This window comes from Phycodurus eques, chromosome 15, assembly GCF_024500275.1.
Source record: "Phycodurus eques isolate BA_2022a chromosome 15, UOR_Pequ_1.1, whole genome shotgun sequence".
NCBI classification, from domain to species: domain Eukaryota; kingdom Metazoa; phylum Chordata; class Actinopteri; order Syngnathiformes; family Syngnathidae; genus Phycodurus; species Phycodurus eques.
The window spans coordinates 6,166,314-6,193,678 of record NC_084539.1 but is presented as its reverse complement, the minus strand read 5'-3'; the positions used below and the strand labels follow the sequence as shown (position 1 = coordinate 6,193,678).

The following is a 27,365-nucleotide window of genomic DNA, read 5'->3' as shown; positions in this document are numbered from 1 at the left end:
TCTGTCTCGTCTGTGGCAACATAGCCCAAACAAATAGTCAGTAAAAGCTATGAGCATCTGCAGTATGTTTGTAAGCTTTTCTTTCTAAAGGAACAACTTGTTACGTCTTGCTCATGCAATTTCACATCTGTGGAGATGGACGAAACAGGTTATCCTTAAGTTTAACAGTGAGCTATGCCCATTATCCCACTTGACGTATTTCCAATCCTAACCTACTTTGAGTGTTTACCTGTTGCAGTTTAGTGCTTTTACTTGCTGGGAGCACATCAGTGTAAATGATTCTAAAATCGGAATATTTCTTCTTTCTCAGAAGTACCTGCGGTGTCATAATGAGTATGCGCGTGGGCACCCACGGGTCTGTGGGGCCCAACGATGAGGTCATGCCCTACAGTGATGATGAGACAGATGATGAGCTGGACGTGAGCACAGACGAGGAACAAGAGGAGACGCCAGGAGCCCCGCAGCCCGCTGTGGAAACCAGACCGAGTGGTGAGGCACTAGAGACCATCCTATCCATCCCATCCCATCCATCCGGGCGACGAAATATAAAATATCAAATACTGAAAATAAATAAAAAATAAATCAAATACTGTTCGAGGAGTTGACGGCCTTAATCACCATTGTGTCGTATCCTCTAGTAGTGGCTTGGGTGAAATTTGTTTTTAATAAACAAAAAGTTACGGATTGCAGTTTTTTTTTTTTTATTATGTCATGTTTAAAATTCAGTATAAAAACAAAAGTGTTTCACACACCACCTTCAGGAAAAGTAATAATAGTAAAAAAATAGAATAGTAAATATATTATAAACTAAATTTTCAAGATACTTTTCAATACTGTTATTCAATATTGTGGTTGTGTTGAAGTGTGATGGGTACAATTGCTCGATTAATTGTTACTACGAGTAACTAAATGAGACTCATGACGTTTAAGTTATTTTCTATATTTCCACATTTTGAACAACCTTATACAAATATGGTAGCAGGAATAGCTGACATTTTGTGATGATACTCTTTCTTCTCTTTAGAGATTGGCTGGAAGGTGAAAGCCAATGACCGACCTTACCACCATCTGCCAGAATTTGATAAAAAAGTATTCCTATGCATCAAGAAGAGCAGATACTCTGTAAGTGCTACATTCAATGAATCATGAATCTTATCTGGCCGATATATTGTGAAACAAAGAGAGAGCTCCATTATTTTTCAAGTATTCCACATTATAATTAGTTTATAGTCCTCAAACCTTGTAAGTCTTTTACTGTAACGTGATCGTAAAAAACCTGATGTTGTCACTGTTGCATGCTTTTGGATATTTCCTCTTCCTGGCTTTATGCTCATCAACATTCGCCGTTGTTTCAGGGGAACGCCATCAAGACATACAAATACAACATCCTTACATTCCTTCCCCTCAACTTATACGAGCAGTTTAAGAGAGTCGCCAACCTCTACTTCTTGGCTCTTCTTATCCTACAGGTAAATATCCCAAGCAATAAAATAGTGTCATAATTACGGTAAATACAACCCCAATTCCAAAGAAGTTGGATTAAACAAAAATAAAAACAGAATACAATGATTTGCAAATCATGTTCAACCTATATTAAATTGAATGCACTACAAAGACAAGATATTTCATGTTCAAACTGATAAACTTTATTGTTCTTAGCAAATAATCATTAACTTAGAATTTTATGCCTGCAACACGTTCAAAAAAGCTGGGATAGGGTCACGTTTACCACTGTGTTACATCACCTTTTCTTTTAACAACATTCAATAAACCTTTGGGAACTGAGGACACTAATTGTTGAAGTTTTCTAGGTGGAATGCTTTCCCATTCTTGCTTGATGTACAGCTTCAGCTGTTCAGCAGTCCGGGGTCTCCGTATTTTACGCTTCATTCATTCAGACAGGTCTGGACTGCAGGCAGGCCAGTCTAGTACCCGCAATCTTTTACTACGAAGCCACGCTGTTGGAACACGTGCAGAATGTGGTTTGGCATTGTCTTGCTGAAACAATCAGGGGCGTCCATGAAAAAGACATTGCTTGGATGGCAGCATATGTTTCTCCAAAATCTGTATGAACCTTTCAGCATTAATGGTGCCTTCACAGATGTGTAAGTTACCCATGCCATTGGCACTAACACAGCCCCATACCATCACGGATGCTGGCTTTTGAACTTTGCGTCCATAACAGTCTGGATGGTTCTTTTCCTCTTTGGCCTGGAGGACACGACGTCCACAATTTCCCAAAACAATGTGAAATGTGGACTTTTCCACTTTGCATCATTCCATCTTAGATGAGCTTGGGCCCAGAGAAGCCGGCGGCCTTTCTTGCTGTTGTTGATAAATGGCTTTTGCTTTGCATAGTAGTTTCAAGTTGCACTTACAGATGTAGCGCTGAACTTTATTTACTGACATTGGTTTTCTGAGATGTTCCTGAGCCCATGTGGTGATATCCTTTACACATTGATGTCGGTTTTTGATGCAGTGCCGCCTGTGGGATCGAAGGTCACTGGCATTCAATGTTGGTTTTCGGCCTTGCCGCTTACATGCAGTGATTTCTCCAGATTGTCTGAACCTTTTGATGATATTATGGACCGTAGATGATGAAATCCCTAAATTCCTTGTAATTGTACGTTGAGGAACATTGTCCTTAAACTGTTCGACTATTTTCTCTCGCACTTGTTCACAAAAAGGTGAACCTCGCCCCATCTTTGCTTGTGAATGACTGAGCAATTCAAGGAAGCTTCTTTTATACCCAATCATGGCACCCACCTGTTCCCAATTAGCCTGTTCACCTGTGGGATGTTCCAAACAGGTGTTTGATGAGTATTCCTCAACTTTCTCAGTCTTTTTTGCCACCTTTCCCAGCTTTTTTGGATCGTGTTGCAGCCATAGAATTAGTTAATGATTGTTTGCTAAAACAATAAAGTTTATCAGTTTGTAGTGTATTCAATTAAATATAGGTTGAACATGATTTGCAAATCATTGTATTCTGTTTTTATTTGTTTAACACAACGTCCCAACTTCATTAGAGTTGGGGTTCTATAAAGAAAAGCACATTTATTTCAATAGCACATTTTATACACAAGGTAACTCAATGTGCTTCACATGATCAAAATAATTTAAAAACAAAGGGAAAAACAGCTTAACATTTAAAACAAAGAGGGGGGAAAGTACAATTAAAACGGCGTACAGTGTAAGGAATATCATTTAAAAGTGGAAATGCTCTAAAAAGCATGGGGGGGGGGGGTTTAAGCTGGACTTAACTTTCACACTTGGGGCTGACATCACTTATGTTGGCAGCTTATTCCATTTCTGTGGGGCATACTAGCTAAATGCTGCTTCACCATGTTTGCTTTGGACTCTGTGCTCCACTATTTGACCTGAGTCTGTAGATCTCAGAGCCCTACTGGGTTTATATTCCATTAGCATTGCTTTCATGTATCCAGGATGTAAACTATTTAGTGATTTATAGACCAGTAGCAGAACTTCAAAATCTATTCTAAAGCTAACTGGGAGACAGTGTAGCAACTTTAGAATTGGAGTAATATGCTCTCAGCTATTTGTTCTGGTCATAACCCGAGCAGCAGCATTCTGAATGAGCTGCAGTTGTTTAATGCTCTTTTGGGGATAGTCCAGTCAGAGGACTATTAGAATAGTCAAGTCTGCTTGAGATAAAAGCATGGATGAGCTTCTCCTGGTCTGCTTGGTACATGCAAGCCTTCACTCTGGATATGTTCTTCAGATGGTAGGAGGCAGTTTTAGTAATTAATTGGATATGGCTGTTAAAAGTCAGGTCGGAATCTATCAGTACACCATTGTTTTAAGCTTACGCATTACACATTTTCTGCCCCAGAGAGTTGTTCAAAGTAATAATTAGCAATCCAGTTGCATGCCATTTATGCTCATCTTGAGTGTGTATAACATTTCACCACAACTTTACATTATCTCCTGCTTCAATTCATGCATTTCATTTTTAAAATGTAGTCCAACGACCAACAAATCACAAATATTTTTGTCTTCTTAGAGTATTCCAACTATTACGACTCTGCCTTGGTACACCACTCTGATTCCTCTGGTTGTGGTTCTGGGAGTAACCTGCCATCAAAGACCTGGTGGATGATATTGTAAGAAAAGCAACTTTCATCCTGTTCCAACTGAAACAATATAGAATTTAACATTTACATAATGTATCTGTGATTAGATAGCAACTATTTGACATTCAGTATTTTCAGATGATGTCTGAAAACCATGACACCCTTAGAAATGTTCTGTTGAGGGAGATAAAGGGTGCTTGTTTTTTCGATTCATATTTTCAAAATCTTGGAAGATTTGTTTATTCCATTTTATTCTCTGTTTAACTCACGGTCCCTTCTGCTTGCTTTTGCCTTCCAGGCTCGACACAGGATGGACAAGGAGATTAATAACAGGAAATCTGAGGTCCTGCTCGATGGCAGGTCAGACATTTTTCAATTTAACTTGCCATTAACTATTTTACTTTTTGATGTTTGGTGAATATTTAATCGAGAAACTAATCTTTAAAAAAAAGCCTGCTGTAATCAGTTCCGTTTGGTTCAGTTGTTAAGAATACCAGGGTCATTTTTCTCAAAAAGATGTATTTCATGTATGTTAAGTTTCATCCATTTGAGATCAAAATATGTTTTTGTTTTTTTCTATTGACCTATTGCAACAACATTCTGTTTTTATATTCATTGGCTCAGATTTCAGGAGTCAAAGTGGAGACACATCGAGGTTGGAGATGTAGTTCGTCTGAAGAAAAATGATTTTATTCCGGTACGTGCAAATTGCCCATAGGTGTGAATGTGAGTGTTGAATGATTGTCTATAATTTGCCCTGCAACCGGTCCAGGGTGTACCAAAAGTCGGCTGGGATAGGCTCCTGGTAATCTGGGGACTGAATGAGGACAAGCGCTATATAAAATGGATATGGATGGATGTCATTATTTTATTCATACTGTAATAATTTGTCATAGTATTGTTTTTAGTTTCACATTGATGCAAATGGTAATTGATTATGATTGCCAGAAGTAGTCGGTGTGCTGTTACATATAACTGTATTCCCACATGCTCAACAATTAGTTTGGATATTTTGTAAGCAAGGACGTGCTATGCAATTTTAAATTTTTACAGAAAGCGTTGTCATTGGTATTGGGGTTATTTTTTAGCTTTTGTTGACCTATAGGTAAGGTCTACAGTATATTGATTTTATAATGCTATAATTAGATTATAGACGATTTCAAAAAGGTCAAGTGTAGATACACTGAGAGATCCTCTGCAAAAGACCATTGAGAATAGTGTTTCTGTGATCTGATTGAATTTAAAGGTGGTAGGAAGATTTATATAGTTTTTAATTTGTAAAGATTAGTTAAGCATTTTGCTACATTAGAAGAGGTACTGTGTAAAGATGAGATGCCGTATAGGGTCCTGTATTCCATTTGACAACCATTTTACCCCGTTTGTTTGTAGTCAGTCCATTATAATGCTTAAATTTAACAGTTTTGTACAGGCATGTTGGATGACTTGACCAGTTTGTCTCGTTGTATTGTTTTTTTATTTGTTTGTTTTCAGGCGGACATTTTGCTGTTATCCAGCACAAACCCAAACAGCCTGTGCTATGTGGAAACAGCAGAGCTTGATGGGTGAGGCCCCTGTTTTTAATTTTAAAAAAAAAAGTGTATCTTCTATTAAAAACTCTTGGAAGATGCATATGCAAAAATACATACTGTAGTGAAGGCACTTAGGGCTATATTCTCCCATTCGTGTGCAAGCTTTTTTTTTTTATATATATAAATAAAACACATACTTCCCCTGTCCAGACTTCTGGCCCACCCACTGTGCATAAACTGGAAACGTGTGCGCAAATAGCCCATTGAAGTCTGAGGCTGGCTGTAAAATCATGCAGTATTGAGTTTTCCTGAGACTTGTAAATGCCATAGAAATCCATTTGGAACAATTTATATCTGAAATTAACTTCTATAGCGAATATATGTCATCGCCAGTAAGACTTGCATGCTGTTCTTCAAACACATTACACTTTGAAGGAGCCTTTTGGGTTTTTTTTTTTTTTGTGTGTTTCTGAAATAAATAAAACTACTTTAATCAGAAAACTGTGCTTATGACTGCCGGTCCATATCAGTTTGTGCCACAGACCGCCGGTGAGTTACTTGCAGTATTTCCCAACCAACATAAATCTAATTCGCCATTTTGCCATTACGACGACTGTAGTTGAGTCATGCATCTTCCTAAAAAACTCCAAGCCACCAGCAGCATATACGATTTTATATGTTGACGTTCTGCAGTTGGTGTAATGTGGTAGACACATTACGGCCGTTGGGCAGACAGTGAGCATAGGGCGAGTGTTATGGGCCAGTTGTGCCCCGCACCGTCAGCAGACTCAGCCGTCGCGTCAGGCTGTTGACGGGCAGTTAACTGAATCAAAATATGCGATATGATGTTTCACCTGTACGAGGCAATAGACTTAACAACAGCCTCTAAAGTGTGGAAAAGGTGCTGAAGTCTACAGGAGACTGCGCGCACAGCCAGAATTGACAGAGAACATCCACATTTTAAGGTTGCTCGACTGAGAGTGCGTACATGGCTTGTGGGTGAGTAAATGACAGATTTGAGTTGACGGGTGAGCGCGCGCCGCCAGAAAAGGGCACAGTTGTGCGCCTTTCCTGACTTTTATTCAACAATTGTAGTCAAATCAGAAATGCTCAAATATCTCCAATGGACACCAAGTAGACGAAAAGAACTGTTGCAAGCCATTCTTTTCTTTTCCGTTCCATTTTGCTCATCACTGAATTCTCGTTAGTAACCATCAGTCTTTCTTGGAAGTTTGGCAATAAATTCTTGTTTATTGTTTTTTTCTGTTCAGAGAGACCAACCTAAAGTTTAAGATGGGACTGCGAGTAACTGATGAAAGACTACAGGAAGAACGTCAATTGGCTCAATTTGATGGTAACTCATGCACATTTTTTGCAGTTGCATGGTATACAGTTATACTGTGAGGTTTTATACGCAACCTTAATCTGTCTCAGTATTGAATTTCATCAGGTTCCTAAACTTTAATGTAAATCATTTTAGAAATAAAAATTTGTATGTTTAAGCTAAGAATGAATATCAATTTTTTATTTTTGGTGTTTGTGCATTTTATGTAACAGAGCTGTACAATAACTAAATGGTTTGTGGGATTATTATTTTAGCCATAGTCTGAAAATCAGCATTTACGTTTTAATTTCAAAATAGCTGTTTCCTAAACGCAAACAGTACTATTTATTTTGCCCACTTCTCTTAAATAGCTCTGATTGAGTGTGAAGAGCCCAACAACCGTCTGGATAAGTTCATAGGGGTGATGCACTGGAAGATGGACCAATATCCCCTGGACCTGGACAACATGCTGCTCCGAGGTTGCAAGATCAGAAATACTGAAGAATGTCATGGACTCGTCATCTTTGCAGGTCTGGATGCTGGTCCACACAATAAATCTTCTACCAGTGGAATTTCAATTTGACAAGAATATTTCTGGACCTGTATGAAGGGCATTAGATTGGTGTTACGCTGAAGAGTGAACAAGGTTCACCATTTTCTTATCTTTTTTTTCTTCCTGAAGGTGCTGACACAAAAATCATGAGAAATGGTGGAAAGACAAGGTTCAAGAGGACCAAGATTGATGAGCTTATGAACTATATGGTGTACACTGTGAGTTAAAGTTTAATACACTTATTACTGAGTTTATGATTTCATACATTGAGACATAGTGTGCTGTCTCACTGTGTGGGATGGGCATTTTTATTGATGATGAAATGACCATGTGGGATTTATTGTTGACTAATATTCTTGATGGCATAAAGGCGTAATACTGTGGATTCCCCTACTTTGCCGCAACCTGTAGAGTCACTGTGGATTCAGTCTCAACTCCTTTCTGGTGTAATGAAAAAGAACATTAACAATCCTAAGTTAAACTACCCCAAGCACCATTATTCACTACTATACTGTACAAAAAGGCATCAAAAGAGAAGTTCCAAATCTTTAGAAATATGTTCTTTGAGCCCTTAAAAATGAGTCATAATAGTCAATTTATTTTCACCATATTCGAATAATGTAAAGCCATCTAATTACATCTTAAGATGTGATGTGTGCTCTGTGCTCCTTATAAAGAGATAAAAGTACTTTGAGACAAAGCGTGTGAAAACAGAAGACAAGGTCACGAGTTCAAGCAAGAGAATGTATTGCCTCTGCCATGCATTCTGCTTTGGCTTTTCAAACCAAGCAGCCTAACACACTAATTATTTGAACACTTCCCTGAACCATAAGGGACATGCAATTTCATGATCGTCTGTGTATTTTTATTGAGCAATAGTTAAAAATGTGTTTTTGTCTGTCAACTTTGTAGATCTTTGTCCTCCTGATCCTGGTGGCAGCAGGACTTGCCATTGGTCACAGCTTCTGGTATGAGGAAATCGGGTCCAACGCCTGGTATATCTATGACGCTAGAGATGATAGTACCTCCTACAGAGGATTCCTCAGCTTCTGGGGCTATATCATTGTTCTGAACACCATGGTGCCTATTTCACTCTATGTGAGGTTAGTAAAAAAATAATCTTAGCATTAATTCTTGAGTCACGATTCTTTGTTTGAAAGCAAACTGTTTCATTGTGCTAACAAGACTACTAAAAGAGTGCATGATTATGGTGAAATTATATAACCTTTTCTAAATAAACAAAAATGAAATTGAGTATAGTTTAGTAGAGGGGTGGGCCATGGACCAAGGATGAAACCATTACAATATATTTTGCATACGCTCTCAAATCCCTGTGAGCTAGAACGAGAGCAGAACTCATTAAAGGTCGAGTGGACTTTTGGTAATACCAGAACCAAAGAAAGCACAAAAAGTCAGAGACTCATGAACCCAAGCTTGTCAAAACTCACAGGTACTGTAGCCATTTACCTCAAGAACACAGTATATGGTATTGTGTCATTTATGCTTCTGATAACATCAGTAGAGTGCTTGCCCCTACAGTATATTTCGGTTAATTGATAATTGTTTTGGCCAGTGCATTTTACAGTATGTTACATATTGTCATACCCTCTCATGTGAGGAATGAGAGCCACAGTCGCAGATGAACTTATCTGCCGATTAATTAACGTCAGGAGAACAGTAAAACACAGTGAGCAGATGTGCAGATGCTGCTGTCGGCCACATCTTTCACACAGAGACTCAAGCAGACTATCTGACGTCAAGCAATTCAGCCATGCTTCTCTCTCCCTGCCAGTGCTCTATGTACAATAGACAATAACCATCATCACATGGCTGCCACGTCAATGCGCCACATTCAACATGGCTGCCACGTAGGCACGGGACGTCCGTCGTTGGGAATTGGATCTAGTAATATTGTATATATGTGACCCGGAAATACGTCAGTCCCATTCTCTGCATCCATTGGGCCATAGCACCAGTAAACACTAGCGGCCAATTCTGGCTCTAACAGACTGTGTCAAATGACATTTTAAGTGATAAATTGAAACTATTTTTGAAAACATTGTTCAGTCCCCAAGGTCCGTTTTATTCGATATCCGTTATATTGGGGTCCATTTGATCAAGGTTCCACTGTATATATATATATATATATATATATATATATTTTTTTAGATTGTCTCAGTAACACGGATTTTATCTACTGCGCGTGTGTGGAATGTGTTCCCCATGGGGGTTCCCTATATTTCAAAGTGACAAGCTCTACAATAAATAATTGTTGATCTAAAAGTTAACACACCAATGTGTAAAACCACTCTTTTGTTGATCGATGTTCAGTGTGGAGGTGATTCGTCTAGGCCAGAGTAAGTTCATCAACTGGGACCTGCAGATGTACTATGCAGAGAAAGACACACCAGCAAAGGTACACTTGTAGTGCATTATTAGCCAACAATTGAAACTTGTTGGGAAATTGTTTTATTCCAGTAGGTGTAACCTGAAAGTTTGTTATGTCTGAAACTATGCATGTTTACCAAAGGTGTGGAATGGCCCTTTACTCTTGGGATTAGTTTCTCTCTCCTGAGCCTCAATAGTGACGATCCCTTCTGAACCAATTCTTGACAGGCTCGAACCACCACCCTGAATGAGCAGCTTGGACAGATTGAATACATCTTCTCAGACAAGACAGGAACGCTGACACAAAACATCATGCAGTTCAAAAAGTGCACCATCGCTGAACGCAGCTATGGTAACTGTAATATTTCAAGCACATTACATACACTTTTGTCATAAAATTATATTACATTGACATTTTACCTTAATCTCAACAGGTAACCCAACTACTGCTGAGGGAGTGATTCTGGACCGCGGAAAGGTAACATAATACTAAAACATGTTAGCTTTATTCATTAAATTCCACTGTCCAGAAATACATCAAACTATCGTTGTCAACTTTACTTTCCTAAAAGCCAGTGGACTGGAGCTGGAATCAGTATGCTGACAAAAAATTCCAATTCATGGATAATTCCCTTGTTGCCTGTTTGCGATCCAAGAAGGATAAAGATGCGCTTGAATTCTTCAGACTCCTCTCCCTTTGTCACACTGTCATGGTGGAGAACAAGGAGGGTAATGATGACTTATTAAAGATGACTCTTAGTTTAAGGAAAATGGTAGCAGCACTTATGTTTTGTATTAATTCAAATGATTAAAATGTAATTATCAGGCATGTATTCTATCTGAAATTATTAACATTTTCACTTTTTTTCCCCTTATTTCTTTTAGGCGAGTTGGTGTACCAAGCAGCGTCTCCAGATGAGGGTGCACTAGTGACAGCTGCTCGGAACTTTGGCTTTGTCTTTCTTTCCCGAACTCAGGACACCATCACCATCAGAGAGATGGAACAGGAGAAAACCTACCAGATGTTAGCGCTGCTCGACTTCAACTCTGATCGCAAACGCATGTCCATCATCTGTACGAGTACTCACGCAAACACATAATTTTGATCACTACTGCTGTAGTTACTATGATAGTACTGTGGTACTAAGCAGAGCATTTTGAATCTGATTAAATGTTTATATCTTACCCTTTCAGTGAAGTTTCCAGATGGTCGTATTCGTCTATACTGCAAAGGAGCTGACACAGTCATCTACCAGCGACTTTCACCCAATTCTAAGCACAAGGAGTCAACTCAGTCTGCGCTGGATGTGAGCTCATTTTGCTTAACTCTCATTCCAACAAGTGACATGTATTTTCTGTCTAATATTGGGTATTTGAAATACTGAGAAGTGTTGTGAATACTGTGCTATTTCCCCTGCAGAAATTTGCCAGAGAGACCTTGCGAACACTGTGCTTGTGCTACAAAGACATCAGCAGTGGCGAGTATGAAGCCTGGTCCAAGAAACACATGGATGCTCAGGTGACAGTGGTCAACAGAGAGGCTGCCCTGGATCAAGTTTATGAGCTGATTGAGAAAAACCTTTTGGTGAGTGGAAAATGTTGAAGCGTTTGTTTGAATAGTGAATCCATTGTCTACATTTATTGGCTCTTTATCAGTACAACTGTAATTGTATTGCCACCCATGTAAATTCTTTCATCTATGGAAATGGTATCATAAAAGTTAAAACTGATTCTATTCCCTTTTGAGAAACTCTACAATAGTTCAATGCAAGTATATTTCTTTCCATTTAACCCACCCACCCAAAATCCTCAATGAAACGCTTTGGTTTTTCATAAAAATCGATTAAATTAAAATGTTGTCGAAAACCTAACTGTGTCTTTCTGTCCAGCTGATTGGAGCGACAGCCATCGAAGACAAACTGCAGGATGGCGTACCAGAAACCATCGCCAAACTAGCCAAGGCCGATATCAAGATCTGGGTTTTGACTGGAGATAAGAAAGGTACAGTGGAACCTCTGGTTACAAGTGCCTCTATTTAAGAACAATTCGGGTTACATAAAAAAAATGTTCGTAGAAAGATTACTTCTGGTTATGTATTATTTTCGGTTTGCAAACGGTCTTAGAATGGATGACTCTGCATAACGCTTGGATGTAAGTTGAAAACCAAGTAGCCTGCCCCGCGGTGTAAGGTGGAAATCTGTTCTCGGCGGAAATTCCGCCTCAACATCCTCGATCATCCAATCACAAATCTAAATGGTGTTTGTGATTGACATTGTAAAGAAAGTCCAGACATTTTTATTTTTGTCAAAAAATACTATTTACAGTATGTATGTTATTTATTGAATTGTAGCGTCTCTTTAATTAAAACAATTAAGGGTTAATTTTGGCATAATCACATCAAAATCGGTCTTTATGGAAGTTCCACCTATATGCACATTCAGCCAATCAGATGCGACCATCAGCCACTGCATTATCAATGAAGACTGAAGGAGGTGGACTATCGTCGTGCAGATTTGAATAGCACCCAAGATAAAAATAGAAACTGGTAAAGATAATGTTAGGTAGCGCTTTTCATATGAGCAGAAAGATTTGTCCGTCACGTCATGCAACTAAGGTAGGCACTGTATCTTTGTTGATTTCTTTTAAAAAAATAAAATAAAACATTTTGATGAAAATGAGAAGGCGCTTGCTGGTGATAGCTTGAGTGAGGTGAGGCACCAAAAAAAAGGATCAAAATTATTGGGGAAAAAAAGTGCAGCAAAGTGGCCAAATGACAATGTGTCGTCCCGCTTTCTGCCTTGTTTTTTTATTTATTTATTTATTTATTTTTTTCTCGGAGCAGATTTTTATTTATTTATTTATTCCCCCCACCCGCGGATCATTTTGTTGTGCCAAAATCAATCAATGACTAACAAATAATACAGACAAACAACAAAAAACCCACCTCAATCAGAAATTCCCCATTTTATTATGGAAGAACATTCTCTTCAATGAGGAGCTGTAGTCCTCCTCCCCTTTCCCCCCCGAGTAAGGTTAAAATTAATTAATCATATTTATTTCGTTTTCTCTCTCTTTATAATACTGTGTTTTCACTTATTTCTATATTGTAATTTATTTATTTTAAACCACACACTGATTTAAAATTTTAATTTTGAGGGTGGAACTGATTAATTGCATTTCCATTCATTTCAATGGGAAATATTACCTCGGTTTAAGAATGTATTGAGTTACAAACTGGGTCACGGAACTACTTAAGTTCGTAACCCGAGGTTCCACTGTATTAGAAATTCAATAGGACACGCGCCAATAAGAAGACTCATACAAGCAATGAAAGCTAATGCACAGATAATAATCCTAAAAGAATTCTTAAAATGTAAATGTTTGTGTAGGAATTCTGTTTTTCTTTATTGGCTGTACCTTCTTCCAGAAACTGCGGAAAACATCGGATTTTCATGCTCACTTTTGACTGACGACATGCACCTTCACTATGGAGAGGATGTCAAGTGAGTTGATTATAATGAAATCATCTCTGTGTTCCTCTACTACTCCCATCAAATAGTGGCAAAATGTGAAAACTTTATTTAACACAATGTGTAAACACATGCTGACTGCCTTACTTTGTACACCATAGTATCAACACTGTCACGCCAGTGTCTCAGACTCATCATTGCTCTGGATTTATTTGTTGTGTGTCACCAGTGAGAAGCTAAACCTCCGTCAGGCTAAGAGGAGACACGAGCCTCCGACTGAGAGTCGAGGCAAAAGGAAACCTGGAGAGCCATTTTTCCCTGAACCGGGCAAAAATGGACTTGTTATCACTGGAGGATGGCTGGTAATTTTTTATTGTTTTTACCAATAAATTCTCATATTTCATGAAACGTTTGCCTTCATTTTCTCAGAACGAGATTCTGTATGAAAAGAAGAAGAAACGCCGCCGTTTGCGTCTTCGTCGTCTGGGAAAGCGACCGCCTCCCAGCAGCCCTCAGGATGGACAACCAATGAACGACTGGGAGAAAGAGATGAGACAGGTTGAAATAATAATAATTAAAAAAAAAAGAAAAAAAGATGGAATTCAAGGCACAGTTGAATTTCAATTGAATGGTTTGCATGATGACAAACAAGAAATAATTTTTTTCTTTACAGATTGACTTTGTGGACATGGCCTGCGAGTGTGAATCAGTGATTTGCTGTCGTGTCACACCAAAGCAGAAAGCGAACGTGGTCAGTTTGGTGAAGAAGTACAAGAAGGCAGTGACGTTGTCCATAGGCGACGGGGCCAATGATGTCAACATGATCAAGAGTATGTATGCCAATAAACACTAGATGGACCCCCGCTGTTCACAAGGGATGGGGACCGAGCCCGATTGCGAATAGCGAATTTCTGAGAATTGTCGCGCCCCTAAAAGTGATTATAATTGCCTATATTAATACTTTGAAACATAAATATACCACAAACTATAATCCCAAAGCACGTTAATGGCATTTCAAACTCATACAAACGTTTTTGAATATTGCTTTACCCTTAAAAAAACAAACAAACAAAAAACAGTACAGTAAATAGCTGAGCCCAAAACATGCGCTTTTAGTCTTGTATTGCTGCCTGCGTTTTTGCGGCCTTCCCAACATTAACTTTGGTTTTTGTTTTTCCTTCAGCTATTATCTGTAAATAGAGTTTGGTGGTTGCAATCTGTCATATTCTGTATGAAGACATTAAATCAGAAGCAGTGGCGGTTCTAGACCAATGGGGGGTTGGGGCGGGGTAGCCTGGTGCCAAGTGTTTTCTCAAAGGGGTTGCAATTTGCGCTCCCTTAGGACTACAGTCATTAAAACTCAGGCGTCATCAGCGAAAAACATCCTGTATCCATTAAAGTCAGCCCTTCAAAATAAAAGCATACCAGTATTGCACTACACACTCAAAGATAACATGACAGAGATGTGCTTTATGGACATCAGAAATGCTCACTACGAGTTTTCTTCGGACCTCCTGAACTGTTGCTTTCTGCGATGCTGGGATCCCACCAATCCCAGTCAGTTACTAACGGCAACTGATCTTATCCTTTGGTGAACTTCTTGGCGTCCCACGAGTAGCTCTTTCATGTCTGAGGATTATCTGGCATGCAGCTATAGCATTGAGCCCGAGTCGACGAAGGGGCCATAAGGTGACGTAACCAAAGCGGCAAAGACATGGCAAAAGAGGCGGGGTATATGCTAAACTAAAGGTGTTGGCTACGGACCACTAACAACATTCAGTTAAACAGTGAGTGTGCAGACGTTCAGATGACTGAGGACTACTGCTCACTTGAAGTGCTGATGCGGCAGTGTAGACCTTTTTATCTTCTAAGGGAGTTCAGTGTTGTGTTCATGCTGGCTGCTTACATCATAAACATACATGACATAAACACAAGACTGCAAGCCCAGACATTTATTTTATTTTTTTTGCAGCGGCACTTTACAGAAAATCCACCAAATGGTGAATTTGTGATTGATGAATGGCTAATTTGTGGGGTCCACTGTACACACATTTAACAACACACTTTCCCATGCATCCTCAACACATCTTTCCCCGTTTGCCGTCCTTCCAGCTGCAGACATTGGTGTTGGCATCAGTGGTCAAGAGGGGATGCAGGCTGTGATGTCCAGTGACTTCGCCTTTGCTCAGTTCCGTTACTTGCAACGACTCCTGCTCGTGCATGGACGTTGGTCTTACATCAGAATGTGCAAGTTCCTTCGGTTCTTTTTCTTCAAGAACTTCGCCTTTACATTGGTCCATTTCTGGTACTCTTTCTTCAGCGGATACTCAGCACAGGTCAGCATCTTGTCTTCCTGAAGTTAACATGAAAGTAGGCCCTGACTTCTTTTTTTCATTGTAATTGTTCTCTGTTTTTAGGTGGCCTATGAGGACTGGTTCATCACGCTCTACAATCTTTTTTACAGCAGCTTACCAGTTCTTCTAGTTGGACTGCTCGACCAGGTAAAAACAGCCTTGTCATAGTGATTGTACATATAAATTATACAACAAATCCGCTCAGAACCATGATGAGCTGAGGTCTGAAGGATAAACTCTTTAGTTTTATATATCGTTTAGCAGATACAAAATGCTTACCGTGTTAAGCCAGCAAGCGGTATTTGACAGTGCAGTTTGGAACAATAAAAACATTTTCACTGTGGGGTGTGTCAGCTAAGTATATAACTAGGGTGACATCATATTAGCATGACTCAGTGTAATGCACCAATGAATTTAATTTGTGCTATTGTGTTCTTCCCATACCATGGTGACGCATAATGAGAACATGTTTTGTCAACGTATAAACTGCATTGTGTCTAACCTGTTGGTCAAAGGTGTTCACTTTAAAATTAAAGAGGTCCATTCCAGAAGAGACTGAGAGAGAAGGGAGAGTAGAAGAGACGTGTGGTGGACCAGGAAGTAGCAATGATAAGTAAGGGGGAAGTTAGAAAGGGACTAAAGAGGATGAAAATTGGAAATGCAGTTGGTCTAATGACATTCCTGTGGAGGTATGGAATCATCTAGGAGGCGTGGCTGATACGTTTTTGACCAGCTTGTTCAACAGAATTCTAGCGAGTGAGAAGATGCCTGAGGAATGGAGGAAAAGTTTGCTAGTGCCCATTTTTAAGAACAAGGGTGATGTGCAGAGCTGTGGGAACTATAGAGGAATAAAGTTGATGAGCCACACAATGAAGTTATGGGAAAGAGTAGTGGGGGCTAGACTCAGGACAGAAGTGAGTATTTGTGAGCAACAGTATGGTTTCATGCCTTGAAAGAGTACCACATATGCATTATTTGCCTTGAGGATGTTGATGGAAAAGTACATAGAATGTCAGAAGGAGCTACATTGTGTCTTTGTAGATCTAGAGAAAGCCTATGACAGAGAACCCAGAGAGGCACTGTGGTACTGCATGCAGAAGTATGGAGTGGCAGAGAAGTATGTTAGAATAATACAGGACATGTACGGGGGCAGCAGAACAGTGGTGAGGTGTACTGTAGGTGTGACAGACGAATTTAAGGTGGGACTGCATCAGGGATCAGCCCTGAGCCCCTTCCTTTTTGGAGTGGTGATGGATAGGCTGACAGATTAGGTTAGACTGGAATCCCGTGGACCATGATGTTTGCAGATGACTTTGTGATCTGCAATGAAAGCAGGGAGCAGGTGGAGGAACAGTTGGAAAGATGGAGGGATGCACTGGAAAGCAGAGGAATGAAGATTAGCCGAAGTAAGATAGGATATATGTGCATGAATGAGAGGGGTGGTGGGGGAAGAGTGAGGCTACAGGGAGAAGAGATGGCAAGGGTGAAGGACTTTAAATACTTGGGGTCAACCGTCCAGAGCAATGGTGAGTGTGGTCAGGAAGTGAAGAAACGGGTCCAAGCAGGTTAGAACGGGTGGAGGAAGGTGTCAGGTGTGTTATGTGACAGAAGAGTCTCTGCTAGGATGAAGGGCAAAGTTTATAAAACAGTGGTGAGGCCAGCCATGATGTACGGATTAGAGACAGTGGCACTGAAGAGACAACAGGAAGCAGAGCTGGAGGTGGAGGAAATGAAGATGTTGAGGTTTGCTCTTGGAGTGACCAGGTTGGATAAAATTAGAAATGAGCTCATCAGGACAGCCAAGGTTCGACATTTTGGAGACAAAGTTAGTGGGAGCAGACTTTGATGGTTTGGACATGTCCAGAGGAGAAGGATGATGAGGATGGAGCTGCCAGGCAAGAGAGCTAGAGGAAGACCAAAGAGAAGGTTGATGGATGTCGTGAGGGAAGTTGGTGTTCGAGAGGAGGATGTAGGAGAACTTTGAATCTTGTTTCATGGAGAATTGTTTTAAGACAATAGGCCTCATTTATTAATAAATGTGAAGAAATCTTCTTACTTTGCACACGATTTCAATGTATGCACAATATCGCCATCGGATTCATGACGTGGCTGGAAATGAAGATGTTGAGATTTGCTGTCGGAGTGACCAGGTTGGATAAAATTAGAAATGAGCTCATCAGAGGGACAGCCAAGGTTCGATGTTTTGGAGACAAAGTTGGAGAAAGCGGACTTTGATGGTTTGGACACGTCCAGAGGAGAGAGAGTCAGTATATTGGTAGAAGGATGATGAGGATGGAGCTGCCAGGCAAGAGAGCTAGAGGAAGACCAAAGAGAAGGTTGATGGATGTCGTGAGGGAAGACATGAGGGCAGTTGGTGTTCGAGAGGAGGATGCAGGTGATGGGCTTACATGGAAAAGGATGACAAGCTGTGGCGACCCCTAAAGGGACACGCCGGAAGGAAAAGAAGTCCAGAAAAATATTTTAAAAGTTGAATGACAGTGTCATAATGCACAGCAATTTAGTCACAAATATGTTTTTCATAGCAAACAGTTGTACCAGTATGACTCTGTCGTTCTAGTCACTTAATTGTGATACAAAATAAAATATATACCATTCCATAGTATTTATACTATATAGATTGCTGATTTTCACAGATAATTGGAGGAAATAAGAGAGTACCAGTATTTCTTGAATAATTTTTTTAAAGTGCTTTTTAACAAGGCATCGTAAAGTGCTGCAAAATAAATAATGTGACTAAATATAAAAAACGGTTATCTGAGCATTTCAAGTTGGTCCATTCTTTATTCATATAAACACTACAGATCTAACTCATCAGTTATTAATTAAAAAAAATACCCATTGTTTGTTGTTTTCAGTTTTGTTTTGTTTTTTGCTGTGTCCCTATTTTGAAGTTCATTTTCTTTTTGCTCTGAATTTGCTTCTAGAACTGTCTCCTTCCTTCCAGCTTGCTTGCCTTATTCACATTTACTGCGTGGTGTACATACTGTAGACGTCCAGCTGCCAATGACATAAGAAGCTGCCAGAAATAGGCGCAGGTTAAAATAAGACTACAGTAAGGTTATTTGTGAATGAATATAAATGTAAATAATGACATGATAGATCAGGGTCAGTATAAAGTGACGTGTGGATAAGGGCCTCATTTTGCCTGTTGATTACCTCTGCTTTTAGATCTTTCACCACTGAGAAATTGTTTTTATATTCACAACTTTGCACAATTTAAACAAAAACAAAAAAAACCTCCAACCAAGCGAGACAATTTAGTTAAATTTCATATAGTATGTTTAAAGTAACTTCAGACACTAGTGGAATCAGAACCTCAGAGTTTACTAAGTTTCCCAACCTTTCTTGAGCCGAGGCACATATTTTACATTAGACAAATCTTAGGGCACACCACCAAACAGAAATTCCACAAAAACTATATACAGCATACCATATTGAAATATTGTCTCAATTTACTCTAAACATTACTTCATGTGCTATATGGGCCTGTTTAGGTCAACGCAAAGCTATTTTTCTGTTGTATGAATGCCGACAAGTGGGTACATGCTGTGGAAGAACATTTTAATTGTTCTGCATGTCACTACGACACTGGCATAGGCTGGTGAACAAAGATATATTTTGTAATTAATGACTAATAATTTTTGGACCAATTAAGTGAATCTGAATAATTTCCTACGGAACACCAGACTATCTCTCACTGCACAATAATGGAATGACTGCACTAAGCAATAAAGTTCAGTTCCTCTGTTGTCAGGTTAGGATTTACTCTTTCAAACTGTACTGGTTAAAGGGGAAAAAAATATAGATCTACTTAAAATGACCCTCTCCCTTTTGCATTTGCTGCAGGACGTTAATGACAGACTGAGCCTCAAGTTTCCCAAGCTATACCTGCCCGGTCAGCAGGGGACGTTGTTCAACTACAGGAACTTCTTCATCAGTTTGTTCCATGGCATCTTCGTCTCCCTTATTATCTTCTTCATTCCTTACGGTGCATTCCTGCAGACTATGGGGCAAGATGGAGAAGCCCCCTCAGATTACCAGTCTTTCGCCGTCGTCACTGCCTCATCACTGATTTTTACTGTCAATCTACAGGTTGGTCACTCATAGGATGGCTGGGTTGTCTGCAAAGACTGACTTTGACACTATAATTTATATGTACTGACTATTTTATTAGCTATTAGCATAATTTGATGAGATTGTTACAGTAGCTGGCTAAAACGAGGTCTTCCTTTAGTAGTAATGCTACTTTTCTCAGAGAGGAATTGTATATTTAGATAGGACATATTTTTGTCATTGAGTGTAACTGTAATAATCTATAATGTTATCATTCTTGTCACCTTTAGATCTCGCTGGATACCTCCTACTGGACCTTTGTCAACTGTTTTGCTGTTTTAGGAAGCATAGCCATCTATTTTGGCATTATGTTTGACTTGCACAGTGCTGGAATTCACGTCATCTTTACCCCGTTTTTTACCTTCACGGGTCAGTGGGTCTCGTAGCACCTTCGTTCTCTTTCATGTTGGTCCTCGGTTTAGTATAAAAAATCATTTGCATGCCATAATCCTAAACAATACTAAGCAGCCCAAACCCTGTTGTCTTTTGTCACTAACCATGTTACTTATGTTACCGTTCATGTAGGGGCAGCCGCAAACGCTCTGCGTCAGCCTTACTTGTGGTTAACCATAATCCTCACAGTGGGCATCAGCCTGCTGCCGGTCATCTGCATCCAGTTCCTCCATAAAATAATCTGGCCTTCCGTAGGAGATAAGGTAAGCTCACTGAATGTCAAACTTGCCGGCCCTACCCAGTCTCGGGCCTCATTTATGAAAACTTAAAGTGAACTTCGATTGAAATGACAAATACATAAAATTTTACAACTACTGATCTATACTACTGAAATTCAGTGGAATATATTTAGAAATTATACCTATGTTAAAAAACGATTTTGTTTAGACCATAATTTGATACACTGTCGCCGCTATGTTTTAGCGTGTGCAAAGCAATCTAGGAATGATGTAGAATGGCTGTTGTAAAATTATCACGTTGATGCTCTCTGCGGAGCTAAGCGAGCCACTTGCGAACAACTTTTATCGTCAGCGAAAAGAGTTAAAAATGCCATACTGCGCTGCTTCGGGATGCAATTTCCAATCAGGACGGAATGCAAAAAAAGGAGGGAAGCAGTCATAACTTTTCCAAAGAGATAAAGTTGGGAAAACGGTGTGAGGATGCAGTCAGACGAGTTGAGTTGCCGAAAGAACCGCGGTTGTTCGAAGCCTTTGATCGCCCCCAGCTCATGAGCGCACGCACCACTTTAGCGGCAGCAACTGTTGTAAACAAACCATCACCATCGGACACTGAGTTAGCAGTAAAATAGGTATACATATAACATTAGTCTCAGTTATGACTGAATACATTTATCACATCGGGCAAAACGAACAAGTACCGTGGGCAGCGGCAGAAATGAAACCGAGGCACATCCCCATTTGACGTCACTACCCACTACCCAGAATGCACTGTGACGAGAAAACAATGGCGGCCTATGTTAAAATTACGTTTTGTCAAAATGTATAAATCAGGAAATTATTAATGAAAGTTGTATCTTATGTTACTCAAGTCGAAAGATCATATATACCAAACATGTCATTGCAATCGGAGTTCACTTTAATACTACCTAAAGGTGGACCCCACTTCATGTATTATTTTATTTTCCATATCATGTGTTGCTCTATATTGTTTTCTTTTTCCTTTGACTCTTTTCTTGTAGAAACATGATTTAAAAAAAAATAAAAATAAAAATTTAAATTATACTTGGGCATTAAACCAGACAAGGTATACATTTTCTTCACACATACGAATGTAAAGTTATGGTATTCATTTAACGTTTTTCTGCCGTAGATCTGTTGTTTTTTGCTGGTTTGGATTTTAATTTTTTTTGGAGGGGGGTGTTTAAAAATAATAATAATAATCTAGCCTTGACCTCAGCTTCTTTGGAGGTCAAAAAGTGCATGTCATTGATATTAAAATGTAATAACACAATGTATTGGTTCCATTTAATAGCAACTCTATTTTTTTCATCAACCTCAAGATCCAGAGAAATAGAAAGAGGTATGAGTTGGAAATGCAACAGGAGGCGAAGAAAAGGACACCGGGCTTCCAACGCGGTGCGCGTTCCCGTCGCTCTGGCTATGCCTTCTCCCACTCCCGAGGATATGCAGACCTCATCGCTTCTGGGAGAAGCATTCGGAGGCGCCCCGCATCCCGGGTCGGGCCACAGAGCAGCATCAGGGAGGTCCCCGAAAGAGCTGAGAACATCTGATGGTTGCAGACCTGGAGACCGGTGAAAACGGACACTGTGGCGGTATTCCCAATTCTGGGATCACCATTTAAAGGGGCTACTCTGTGACGACACTGCTGAGATGCTCAAGATTGGTATCTCAGCAGGGAAATGACATTATTAAAGTTGAGAGGATATTTTTGAAAGGATATTTAAGTGCCTTTGAAAGTAACAGAAGAACCGAGGCACTTTTTCATCCTCTATGCAAAGACTCTATGCAAAACCAAAGAGAAACAACTGATGTTTTTAGTCATCCACCGACAGTGTGATTGACAATGTCATTTAACTTTTTTTTTTTTTTTTTTTTAAACAAAAAGTTTTATTTTATAAAAGATTAGTTGAGCCCACCTAACCCACATTTCCTCCTCATCGCTACCACCGCAACTTCAAACTGGTATGTCCATCGGGCGCTGGAAATTAGCATTTTGTATCAAATTAGATTTAAATCAATGATTAAATGGACCCATTTAGTTCTGTCTTTTGGAACTCATTCAAAATAGAGCCTCAATTTTATTATCACACTTTTAATATTTTATGGTCAAAGGAGGCGTGTTACATTCTCAGGGTATGCAAGGTGCTTAGCCGTTAAGTGTCTTGTATAATTTAATTTGTGAACGTTGTTTCTCCAGTACTGAATCAAGTGGCTGAGATAGCACATGCGATCACTTATTTTGGAAACTCAAATTTGTTTCAACCAAAATCTTTAAATAGTTTTCATCATAAATTGTACACCTTGAAAAAATAGGCTCCTTCCCCCCCCCCTCCCCCATCTCCATCATGTAAAGACTCTTAATCATCTTCCCTTCTTTCATTTTTTTCAAGCTTTTACAACTTTGTTTGTCTGTGTCAATGAAAATGATGTCATTTCTATAGTCCTACAATTTATTTAAGATATCTGCTGTGAGATTCTAAGCCAAAACTGAGACATTGTTCTGTTACTGTATGTTTTTATTACTTAATGAATGGAGGCAGTTAACCCAGAAATGCTCCTGTAGTAGTTGGGTTGAGTTGATATTTCATCATATTGTTGCTAATAAAAGCCAAGGGTATATGTATTAATCTGAAACTATGTTTTTGTTTTTTTGCTCTTTTACTGTGCAAAAAAGTAATCATTTGTATTCCACATAATCTGTTCAAGGTCCCACGGAAGTTTAAATAATTTTCAACTGATTTAGAGTGACAGGCAAAATATACCCTGGACTGATTATCAGTCAGTAACAGGACTCACACATACATGGTAGACATTAACAACTACTTACACTCACGTTCACATTTATGGCCCAATTAGAGTCAGTTAACGTAACCGCACAGTGTTTCCTGGCTTTTATCGATCAAACGTGTATAATTTCCATTGGAAAATTATCACAGCATGCCATCAAACAAAAATATTTAGTACAGAAGTTATGACAAATTGTGGTGGTAGAAGAAGAGCATTTAATTGTTCTGCCTGTCACTGTACGTCGCAGGCACAGCAAGATGCACAAGATGATGCAAATGTTTTCGGTGCAGTTGAGACCAAGTGAATTGGATAATTCCCATAGGACACCTGATGATCTCTCACGGCACAACGGTTGGGTATCGCTGACAACTTAATATATTTTTTTTTTAACCAATCGTATAAGGGTAGCTAATCAAGTTTCACTGTCTGGCAGAAACCAATGTCCAAATTGGATCAGATTCATACTTTTTCGCAAATCTGTAATACAGTATTGGTCTGTCGCAATGTGGATCTTTTTTTTTTAATTATTGACCAACGTAAAGTGTTGAAAATAACTTGCTCTCTTTGACTATGAAATGCTAATAGTTCGAAAGAACATGCCATTTTTCGGTTTCCTGAAAAGTGATAGTTTTGGGAGATGTGAGGATTCTTTCTGACACCAGCCATATGAAATAGACACGGACAGGCCAACATTCAAATACTCGTCCAGTGTTTCCATGTTCCATTTTCAAAATTTCGTCTTTCGCGTCAGTTCTTTGCCGATTGCAAACATCTCTCACTGCAGGGTTGCAGGTTTGGTCCTCAGTTCCCAATTGACTATGTTAGGATCCTTCATCAAGAAACCAAATTGCTCTTAACTATGGGGGCTGTCAGGGATGTAATTCATGATTACCTCTTACGCACACCAGTGAAATGCTCTTCTAGGCGCTAATAACATGCTCTTACATACACTACGGAAATATTCTCATAAACCTGAAAGTGTATTTCAGTGTGACGTGTGAAAAGATTTCAGTGGTGTGAGTCAGACTTCCAGTCACTCCTAAAATCCTCTCATACACATGAATGAAATGCTGTCACGCACTACTGGAATCATTTTGCATGTTATACTGAAATGCACTCATACAATTTACTGAATTACGTGTTTCAGAATCAGCTTTTTTTGTTTTTTTCCCCCCTCCCCAATTATGTATAAGTGTTACACTGCTGTCTATACAAGCATTTCACTAGTGTGTGTTAGAGGCAATCCTAAATTATGACAGACAAAATTTTTAATGACTAGTCCTGTCCTTAAGAAACCATTAGTTCATGGTCCCAACTACCTATGGGGGTACCTGGATTGGTTTGGGGTTGTGTGTGAAGATCCCTGGGCCAAGGTTTATAATTTATCCATCCATCCATATCTGTAGATATCGCTAGGGGGCTGTCTAGGACAAGCTTTTATTTCTTGTATTTGACATTCGCAGTACTAATTGCAGACTGTGGGTGTCGCTGCAAGACAATGCTCGCCAACTCAAAAGAGTTCATCGTGCCTTTACTGTGCGGGTGCGCGCACGCGTGTTTTCTCACGTTGTATACGCGTACACAAATGCATAGAATAAGGATTATTTAGTCACAGTTCTCAAATGGCTAATCGAGCCACAACTGTTAAGTATCTACCACTTCGCCACGAAGTCACACTTAGAGTAGAATATCTTTCCAACAGTAGTCACTAAGTAATGAGGCATTTAAAGTGTAATTAGGTAGCATTCTTCTCGTACATTTTTATTTTTTTCAATTTGTTTTATGACTTTCCAAATGGGTCCCGCATTCTATGGGATCATGTGACGGCAGCAGTATCTATATGAAGGAAGTGACACATTAACACACATGATAGCATGATTCAATCAGATGTGTATTGATGAACCTAAAATAAACTTATTGAAATGTCTACATGTCACGATTCTGTTTCAGTTCTTATGTCAGCCAACCAGCTCCTTATTTAGGAGAATTTTATCCAATGGGTAATGTGGTATTTTTTTCCCCTTCACTGGTTTCACACCTCCAGGGGGAGCTCAGGTACAACTGAATATTAGGGCCACGCATTATTATTATTATTATTATTATTATTATTATTATATTTTTCAGTGAGAATAAAGTGTTCATTGAAGGTCAACAGTCTTAATATTATAACAAAAAATGTCATATTTTTTCAGAATATGAATAACAATAGAAGGATTAAATTAACAAGTGAATGTACAAAAGTTCTTACGTTCATAAACACAACAGCCTGAGGTGAGCAGCCACTAACATTAGTGCTTGACACTGATATTATGAATTTATTCTAAAATTCAGATCTTTTTCTTGAAATATTAAATCTTTTTCCTCACCAAATTCGAACTTTAATCTCATGAAATCTTTCCTACTTTATTCTCATAGTGCACATCTTTTTTTCCCCCAGTGTGGCCTATATACACATTTATACTTATGAACTATAATAAATAATACTGCGGAAACCAGCATGGGGGTAAAGTGCATGCCTCCTCCAAGGCCAAACAATGCTAATCTGGATTATTAAATGCATGGAAACCCACCCAGTAAATTTGCCTTTATCATCAAAATTCTCACGATGATTGATACACTATTCTCTAATGATCTAAAAGAATTTTAGATTGTTTTTAAACATCGTCCCTTGTCCATGTCCCACCCCTCCAAATAGTTTATTCTGTTGTTTGTGTATAAACCTTTTAACAATGAAACATTCTGCTGACTTTTTGAAATTGGTTTCCCCCATTTTTATTTCTTAAAGAAAACATTAGGACATTACACCCAATCTGGCTTTTAAAAGTTTTTCATCAGTTTGTCAAGTATTTCATCACCCAACAGTATTACTGTTGCCACACTGTTTACGGCATGTTAAATAATTTTTATTTATGTTTTTGGCTACTATCGCTCAGTGTCTCTGTCCAATCTGCATCAGTACCACATCAGAAGCCTCTAGGCCTACGTAGATAATGCTCTCCATATTTACAGTTCTGGGAGGATTAAGGGGTTTTGACTAGATCCCATTTGTGTGAACCTATTAGTGCCTAGTGCTCCAGGCTCCCTCTGATTCGCTTCTGAGATTAGGTAAAGGTATTATAGTAAGAGGATCGGCTCGCCTCTAGCTGAGGGTCTCGTCTATACAGTGCGGGGAGAAAGAGAGGAACACACACAAAGACATAGACATGCTCTTGCAGATTGGTCTATGCTACTTCGAATATGAACGAGAACACTTTTTGAAATAAAAATCAAGACAGAGGTACCTGTCTCCGTCCATTTGGCCCGTTTGTTTGTGTCTTACCTTATGATGCGTCGATACGATGTTACCATTAAGTTTGTTGAGAATCCTCAATTTGATAACCTCATTAAAATATGTCAATGCATAAACAAGTTGTCGCCGTGCGCCCCTCCTCCAGCAGAGGGAAGATGAGTGCCATGTCATAATTTATGACTTAAAAAGCATACATTTTTCAACACACAGTGGCAGAGATGGCACTTCATGTTTATGACAATCATTTCCTTCGTGAATGATTCATGTGGATGTGGCACATGAATCTTTGAAGGAACAAACAGAAACACTGACGCTCAGCGATTTGGACGCCTCGACTGGATGGCTGCTGCAGCAAATACGCGCAGTTAGGGAACTGACAACATGGCCAAAGAAAGTGTCAGGATAACAGTCAAATATAGTTACAGTCACTGTACGTACTCGATGTATCGTATGGTCAGATTTTGCCCGAAGAAATTTGAATTTTTAAATTGCTACTGTAACTATTACTAAATGAATCCGACATCACCTCCACTTATAGAAGTACTCTAGATTTGAGCAGTGATTCTCACCTGGTGGATCTGGACCCAAAAGTGGGTCACGGACCCATTTTGGGTGGGTTGCAGACACCTAGTAAAAAGATTACATTCCTATTCTGATTTTTCCAGTACAAAACAGAGGAAAAGTGACAAGAAAAGTTATTTCCTTGTTCTCTAGCTACTAGTTTAGTCTCTAAACAAACATGTTTTTAAGCAAACAACGAAATCTTTATTGTTCTTAACTTCGATGAAAGTGG

At 39.2% G+C, this 27,365-nt stretch overlaps 1 protein-coding gene across 1 annotated transcript in view; it reads left to right on the top strand.

Annotated features, from left to right (window-relative positions):
* The window catches only part of atp8b1 (ATPase phospholipid transporting 8B1), a 28,896-nt gene extending 5,766 nt beyond the window's left edge, over positions 1–23,130 (top strand). Inside the window, 30 exon segments of the mRNA XM_061698147.1 lie at positions 311–489; positions 1,025–1,122; positions 1,356–1,469; positions 4,022–4,093; positions 4,095–4,121; positions 4,390–4,451; positions 4,716–4,788; positions 5,583–5,653; positions 6,892–6,974; positions 7,316–7,474; positions 7,627–7,715; positions 8,410–8,600; positions 9,829–9,913; positions 10,114–10,237; positions 10,320–10,363; positions 10,458–10,614; positions 10,771–10,959; positions 11,080–11,192; positions 11,306–11,470; positions 11,775–11,886; positions 13,313–13,388; positions 13,585–13,717; positions 13,785–13,913; positions 14,029–14,185; positions 15,468–15,691; positions 15,773–15,856; positions 19,577–19,822; positions 20,074–20,212; positions 20,369–20,499; positions 21,816–23,130. Coding sequence (XP_061554131.1) covers positions 330–489; positions 1,025–1,122; positions 1,356–1,469; positions 4,022–4,093; positions 4,095–4,121; positions 4,390–4,451; positions 4,716–4,788; positions 5,583–5,653; positions 6,892–6,974; positions 7,316–7,474; positions 7,627–7,715; positions 8,410–8,600; positions 9,829–9,913; positions 10,114–10,237; positions 10,320–10,363; positions 10,458–10,614; positions 10,771–10,959; positions 11,080–11,192; positions 11,306–11,470; positions 11,775–11,886; positions 13,313–13,388; positions 13,585–13,717; positions 13,785–13,913; positions 14,029–14,185; positions 15,468–15,691; positions 15,773–15,856; positions 19,577–19,822; positions 20,074–20,212; positions 20,369–20,499; positions 21,816–22,046 — 3,738 coding nt within the window. The 5' untranslated portion in view covers positions 311–329 and the 3' untranslated portion in view covers positions 22,047–23,130.
* Positions 23,131–27,365: the final 4,235 nt, after the last annotated feature.